Source organism: Condylura cristata, unplaced genomic scaffold (genome assembly GCF_000260355.1).
Source record: "Condylura cristata isolate star-nosed mole 26May11 unplaced genomic scaffold, ConCri1.0 scaffold00033, whole genome shotgun sequence".
Taxonomy (NCBI): domain Eukaryota; kingdom Metazoa; phylum Chordata; class Mammalia; order Eulipotyphla; family Talpidae; genus Condylura; species Condylura cristata.
In genome coordinates this window covers 8,532,868-8,540,420 of record NW_004567134.1, presented here as the reverse complement: position 1 = coordinate 8,540,420, position 7,553 = coordinate 8,532,868, and the positions used below count along the sequence as shown (strand labels likewise).

General features: G+C 53.9%; 1 protein-coding gene across 3 annotated transcripts in view; it reads right to left on the bottom strand.

The window, feature by feature from the left end:
* Nucleotides 1-682: 682 nt before the first annotated feature.
* Nucleotides 683-7,553, bottom strand: part of TBC1D5 (TBC1 domain family, member 5) — a 365,130-nt gene continuing 358,259 nt past the window's right edge. For all 3 annotated transcript variants that reach the window (XM_012732149.1, XM_004692291.2, XM_012732150.1), the window contains 3 exons: nt 6,853-6,932; nt 5,991-6,146; nt 683-4,286 (listed from right to left, as the gene is read on the bottom strand). In XM_012732149.1, coding sequence (XP_012587603.1) covers nt 3,987-4,286; nt 5,991-6,146; nt 6,853-6,932 — 536 coding nt within the window. In that variant the 3' untranslated portion in view covers nt 683-3,986. The remainder of the gene's footprint in view (nt 4,287-5,990; nt 6,147-6,852; nt 6,933-7,553) is intronic.

The window sequence follows — 7,553 nt, the reverse complement described above, 5'->3', positions numbered from 1 at the left end:
CCGGTGGCAATGTAAGTGATGGACGCTGGTCTGGGGTAGCAGGAGTCCCCACCTGGCCTCGGCTGGGGATGGAACCAAACGCGTGAAGCCTGGCTCACTGCTCCCCCTAAGCTAGACAGCCCCTCACTTTCCAGTCCGTTATTTAAGATCTGCCGTGTTGTCCCCTAGTCCCCCCATCCTGTGGCCTTCTCACCAGACCCCATGTTAGCTGGGTGTGTGACACTATTTTCTTGGTGCTGAGGGAAGACAGTGGGGGGGGGGCTGCTGCATATTGTAGGGCTGCCCCCCATGAGGCACTATGAGGCATCTCAGGCCGGGAATCAGGGTGCACTGCTCCAGGCAAGCCTGGGACCCCAAGACCTCCAGGGGCTCTTCCAGAACGAAGCGTCTTCTTTTGAAAGTGCCGTCAGGCTCTGTCTCGAATGCTTTCAATGTTCGATCTGGTTTAATCCTCACAACAGCCTAGGAGGCAGTTGGCCGCAGCCCGTTTGCAAGGGAGGAAGCCGAGGCCCCATACTGGAGAATGTGGGAGGCCCGGGTCATGCTGGGCCCTGCAGGGGCTGGGCCCACGGCCGGCTGGCCTGGTGTGCACCTCTGCCCGCCCGGGCCGCCCGGTCAGTCAGCACCTGGCCAGCACCTCGTGCCCTGCCCCCAGCCCGCGCAAGTCAGTCCATTCTCGGTTTCACATGAGCTTTTTATTACCACCATCGTGAATGGGAGCACTCTGCCAGAAGGATAAGTCATTTCTGAAATCAATATGAATTAGAGCATAGAGATGAATGAGAACAAAGCGATAGGACAGAAATGGCACAACCGAGTATCCCATAAATCAAATGAATTGTGCCATTGTGAGGAAAATTATGAGAACTTTTTACATCAAAGTGGCCTCAGGCCTGTTTACAGGAACTTTATATTTCTTCTCTGTCTAAACACTGTCTAACACTGTCTAACTCTTGAGGAAGCGGTTTTGGCCTGTGAGAAGCCCGGCTTGCCAGCTGCAATCCTGGTCTCGTCCCGGATGTGGCCTCAGCAATGTCCTACCTGGACACTTGGGGGTCAGAGGCCGGCGTGCACTGGTCTAAAGGATGGAAAGGCCATGCGCTCCTGGCGACGAGCACTAGGAACAGGGGCCGAAGCCCCCCAGGGGCCGAAGCCCCCCACACACTCTTGCTTCGTGAGGATCCCTGGGGGCAGCTTCTTAAAGAAGCAAAGAATAGAAACCAAAATAAGTCTGGGTCAACTCTAACAGGTCAGCTTTAGGAGACAGCCTGACTGTCAGAGCTTTCTAACTATTCCTTGTCTCTGGAGAAGCAGGAGAGACATTCTCATTAACCGCAGGCAGTCGGACCCTGGAGGGCTGAGAAAAGGATTCAACTCCGTCGCGTACAGAGAAGGCAAATCGCAGGCAGGTCCTGGTTTATTTTCAGTCACGTTCTCTCTGTAGTGTTGTTATTGTTTGCCAGATTGCAGTCAGCAGTGATTAGCAGGAGGTCATCTCTGGAAGACTGATGGGTCAGGTGTAACCAGATATTTAAGGTGTTACATGAGCCTCTGGCCTACGAAGGCAAAGTCATCACAGCTTCCTTTCTCTAGTGTCCAACTCTCATAGAACAGATACACCGTAACTCAAATTTCCAAGCTGATCAGAGGAATGCATGAAACCCAGGGACAGGTATAAAAAAAGGTAGATGACAATGAGAAATAATCGTCTTTACGTACATAAAATATATTTAACTGCTTGCTAATAATCAAAGTATGAGTGGGTTCCACTGATTACATTTGTTAAAGGAAAACAAAAAGGTTTCATATATCCAGAATTTTTAAAAAAGTGCAATTAAACATAAGTACCCGGTAAAAATCATAAAAGGAGTATATAGTCTTTAACAGCACTGTAACTAATAAAAAATGCAAATGCTCAACTATGGAAAAAGAGTCACTTTAAAAAGGTAAACCAGTAATACAAATCTCCAGCCCCATGAGCCTGTGGGATTTGAGGCTGGCACGGCCCACACCCACCTTCCCCTTGCTTGTTTTCTTTCCTTGAGGAGGAGGCAGCTTGTTGGGGGTCACAGAAGCAGCACTTCTGAGTGACCCCACTGGTTCTCACGCGATACCACACGGAAGCACAGCGTGGAGGACGGGCGGAGGCGGCGGGGGAGGTGACCTCGGCTCTCCCGACTCTAACCCTGCGGGCCAAGGAAGCCTGCAGCTGCGAGGGCTGTGGTCCGGCCTGGTCTGTCCTGGAGCCTCAGGAGCGGAGCCCACACTTCCCACCTCAGGGCTCAAGGTGCCAACACCTCCCAGCCAGGCGCTCTGAGAGGAAGTAAGGCGAGCCCCACGCAGGGGCGCGGCCACTGCCCGTGGGGACCTGCCAGCCTGACTGCGCTCAAGGAGACTCCGCTGTGGTAGCCCCTCAGAGGGTCTCCCCAAGAGCCAAGCCATCCTCTCAGAGGCAGGACGCGGGGCACTCCCCAGCGCGCCTCCGAGCCATCGTGGATTCACCTCACACACTGCAGGGGAGGTTTCCCTGCTAGAGTTCAAGAGCCAACGCAGCGCTAATTAGAATCCTCTCTGCAGGAGCCACTCTGGAGAGCAGCGAGAGGGAAGTCGCGCCATCCTCACACTGACTATAGAGGAAACGTGGCGGCTGGCAGTGGGAGGCGGCAAACCCTGCCTGTTTCTCTCTACTTCGTTTTTCACCCGCTGCCACGGAGGCTCTGGCGAGAGGCCTCACTGGACGGGCACCGGCCAGGGCCGCCCCTCCCTGATGCAGGGGTGGGCGTATTTCCTCCAGGCTAGATGCCTGCGCAGGCAAAGGAGAGGGAAAGGTCCTTCTCTGGGCCCTTCTCCTTACGGGAAGACAGGGAGGCGGGGGAATCTCTCTGTGCTGCAACCCAGAAAGGCACCGCAGGCCAGACAGGGGCCTGCCCTGGCAGTGGGCCTGGGATGTGACCTCCGAGCCAGGCCTGGGGCGCCTGCAAGTGGCTCCCAGGGAGGGCTGTGTAGAAATCCTGCAGCCTCCTGGCATCTGGAATGTTCTCGAAGGAGTCCAACTCCCCCAGAAGGGACTCCAGCTTTAACTCCCTGTTACTGCCACCCTGAGGCCGAATGGGGATGCTGACTCTGGATGGCAATGAACTTGGGTTTTCTCTTTATTCCTCAGTTGATGGTAAATACAGTCCCCAAACTATAGCAACCTTACCAGGCCACCCACTCTCTGAAAGATATTTATCCCATAAAGTCGAGGTCACATTTTCCAATTCATGAAGTAACATTTTCATAACTTTCAGAATCAGTGCAGCAAAGACTGGCTTAAAGTGACCTTGTTTTCTGGCTGTAAGATTCTAAAAGGCGAACAACAGTTGTTTTAGGAGGGACCGTGATGAGCAGAGTCTGTCTGGCCTGAGGTTAGATTTGTTCCTTAACAAATGAACTCTACACTCATCACACAACTATGATTCCTAGGCTTAGGCCCTGCCTCCAGGGCTCAGTACCGGGTTTCCACGAGCGCCAGAGCCCACTAATCTAGTCCTTTCTATTGCACTGGGCTCTGTGATATGGCTTCCCAAGGCTGAGACGCAGATTTCCAGAAAGAAAGTTTTCTTGATATCAATTAATTTTCCTGTGTCTGACGTTCTGAGGAAAGGAAGCTTTGAAACCAACTCTTCTCTCTTCTAGATAGTGTTGGTGCAGTTGCCGCACCTTAGCTGGAGAGGAGCGGACAGAGGAAAAGTGATTCTAATTGCGTTGGTTTTATCTGACAGTGGGCTGACGCTCGGTGTTAACCGGCTCTAACTCAGAGCCAGGACCGTGGGGGCAGTGAGGCCCGACAGCACCTCTGGGCGCCGAGTGGCCCCGGCCCCGTTTGCCACCACGCCACGTGCACGCTGGAAAAGAAGTGTTGGTTTCAGAGGGGTCTCCACTGGGGGGCTCCTCAGCAGGGTGGGGGGGCTGCTGAGAGGGGTGGTAAGGTGGGGTCGCTGCGGTCAGATGTCCAGGGGGCTCACGATGGTGAAGCCCGAGTCCTTGCTGTGGTTGCTGCTGTCGTCGTCGGGACTGGAGCTGGGGTTGCTGGAGGAAGCCGAGGCGGGGCCCATCAGTGGGTCAGAAAACACCAGTGGGAAGCGGGCCAGGGCCTCGCCTTTCCTGGCTGTGCTTCTGAGGGTGCGCAGAGGCTGAGCCTGCCCAGAGAATGGCGTCCCAGCAATGCCCCCATCATCTCTGGAAACCAGAATGAAGTCGTCTGAGCTCCCTCTGTCTGTGTGTCCTGGTGCTTCTGTAGAGGCCTGAGAAGTAGAGGGTGAGAGAAGAACGCGTGAGGTGAGAGGAACGAGTGGCGGCCCTGTGGGCTGGGGCCTGCCCCGGGGAAGTGTGTGCCTTCTTGCCCCACGTTCCCCCTTGGAGAGACACAGGGTTTGGGCCTGTGGCTTTGAAGCCCAGCTGGCTGTGCCAGCCCCTCTGACACTGAAGTTGCTTTCCCAGGAGCACAAGGTAACCTGCAGTGGGATGAGCTGGTGAGAGCAGCCCGCTCAGGAGCCAGCTGGGAGGCCGTCAACAGGACTCTGGTGGGGCCTGCCTTGCCAGTCACTCGTCTTCCTGGGAGCTGTGTTCTGTTGTCCCTGACATGGGGTGACGGACAGCATCTCTGCCCAAGGGAGAGTTGCTGTGCAGAGGAACAGAATGTATGACGTGAACTGCCTGAGCCCAGGGGTTCCACGATTCTGAGGCTAGCTTGTTAGGAGGGCCTCAGTAGTTCATCTCACACTCCCTCACACAGCTCACTTGGGTATGTGCTTGGGGGCCCCTGGGCATGGTGGTAACTGCAGGTTCTACAAACACAAACCAGGAAGGGTAACTGCAAAGTGCAATGGCAAAAAGCATGGAGGTGGAATTGCTGTCACTGACATGTTTCCTTTCTTTCTATGCAATTGTAAGCAGCGTTTTGGGTTTTTATCTACAGAAGCTGGTAAGGCTCTGGGCTGAGACCAGAGAAGGAAGTCAAGTCACTTTCTGAGCAAGCAGGACAAAATAGCAGCCCGGCAGAGAGATATGTCCCCAAAGCTGGCATTGGCTGACACCCTCATGGCATGGGGAGCTGGTGCGGGGCCTGAGGTCTCAGCAGGTGTACCGAGTCCCTAGGCTGGAAATGCCCTTGGATCCGCTGGTCTCTAGACGCGGCTGGAGAGGTAGTTGGCCGCCTTCTGAGGGCAATCTGGGTCCGACTCACAGGCCCCTTCTCAAGTCTCATGTTTTCTAAATAATAGATCAGGGGCGTGCCCACTCTGACAATTCACCTGCCTTTTAAAGTCATGTAGTCAGAGAGCAGAAATGGACTGCAGGCTTTGTATTTCAAGAGTCAACACTGTTGATATTCTATCAACATATTCGTACAAAACCAAAGAGCTATGCAGCCCGTGGCCCCTGGCTGGAGACCTCGTGCCTGGAGGGAGAGACAGTCCTGTTCATCCTGGTTACCGTCGCTCCAAGGGCACCTGTTACCTTTAAGGAGGCTTAGAAGGCCGTCTCTGGCACCTTCTCCCCCCACACAGATGCACAGGACGTGCCTTCGCCTTGCACAGGTTTCAGCCTGACCTCTGACCTCCAAAGCCTGGTTCATCCGACCGTTGTTCTGTCCCACTGTGACCACCTGGTCTTTCACACCACACGGTCTGCTCAGCAGATCTGATCTGGGGTTGAAAATAAAAGGAGCGTGTGGAGGGCTGCTCCATGTAGCAATGGTGAGTCTACCACAAAGTACCAAGATGCCTGTGGCATCGTGTTCAGAGTGAAGACTTAGCAAGACGGTGCAGAGGAGAAATACGTACAACGTCTGTGACTGGGTAGGAATGGTGCCTGTCACCATTTTAACTACCTGCATGTTTCTGGGAAAGTGGTGAGACAGGTTGGGAGTTTTTTGTTACGCATGACTGGAGAGTGCAAGAGACTGTGCCCTCACTGTGTTCCTGTGACGTGCCAGTCCGAGCCCGTACCTGAGCGGAGGCCTTGGGCCCCTGGCCGCTCTGGGCCTGGCCCTGGCCCTGGCCGCCAGAGCAGTAGTGGTCGTCCGCGATGGTGATCTGCTCGTTCTCCTCGGCTTCCAGCTGGCTCTGGTTGAAACGCAGGGAACCTTTTAGAATGTCTTTGATCTGTTTTCAAAGAAGAAGAAAAAAATAAAAAAGATGAATGAGTCTGTCTTTCAGTGCTGGCTAAACCTCTAATACACTAAACTAGACTTGTCACTGGTCATTTTTTAATGAAATGGATATGAACATATCACCATAACAAAGAAGTAACAGAAAAAAGATCCAGTTTTATCAGCTCCAGCTTTATCAAAGTCAGTGCCGTTTTAATGATCAAGGGAAACTTCTTAATGGCCAGTTCCTCACAGGGTCAGGCACAGGGTGGGGGTGGAGTGGGGGGGGGTTGCATCCTTGGCAGTTAACTTAGAACAGGACGCGCCATGAGCCCACACGCAGCCCTGGGCTGTTAACAAGGTGGCGGCATCTGAGAGCAGCGTGCCCTTTCCGTTGACATTATGTCCCATTTCTTCCTTCCAGGGCTAAGTCAACGCGGCTGTGAGGGGCCGGGCCTGCTATTCGGAGTCATGACGTGTGCTCCGAGGGTTGGTGAATGCATGGGTGAACACGGGTCTGGGGACAGCAAAGCAGGGCTGGGAAATCGAAAACCGACTGGGCTGTGAGCTAGTCAGACGGAACCAGTAGAAGGAGCCAGGGGTGTAGGAGGTGGGGAACAGGAATCGGTGTGGGGGGACGGGAGGGGCACGGGCTATATGGGGTGCCCTCCCAGGAGGCACCAAAAGATTGGCCCATGGGACACAAACCTCAGGCCTACCTGTTTTAATCCTGCCAGAGAAACCAGAATTTGATCTTCCTTTTCCAAATTTTCCTGCAATATCACATCTTGAATGTTTCCTAAAAATAGAAGAATGACGCTTATAACGAATGGCCTGAGTGTGACAGACTGGCACATGCCACCACTGCAGACAAGCTTGAGCGCCTTTCTGCCAACTTTTACAGTAACTCTTCTGACCAAGTCTGTCCTGCTGTGGAGCCTGGCCACACAGCCTCCTGCCACACGACATGAATGTTTTCCTGATGGCAGATGTAACTTCCCATCACACGCGGACAAGGGCACCACTCGCTGACCTACCATGGGGTCAGCGGCCTTGAGCTTTGCTTCAGCCACTAGGCCGAAGCTTCTCAGCCTGACCTTCCCATGCTGCCTTGGGCCAGTGAGTTCACACATCTTGCTCTTGAAAGACCAGTTTTAACCTGGTGACTGAAACAAAAACACTGCTTTTTAAGGATTTAAACAGTGAAGTATGTCATCTATTCAATGTAATGTAGCAATGGAGGAGAAACTCAAGCCGTGACAGGCTGCCTGCAGACAACGATGCCCAGGCGTCAATGTCACCTACTGGGACCCCTTCGCAGGAGCCGTATCTCTGTGAAAGGAGGAGGCTAAGCCTGCACGCGAAATCCTTCCTCCAGAGCTGATCCGAGGGACCAGCCAGCCAGCCCCAAGAGTCCCGG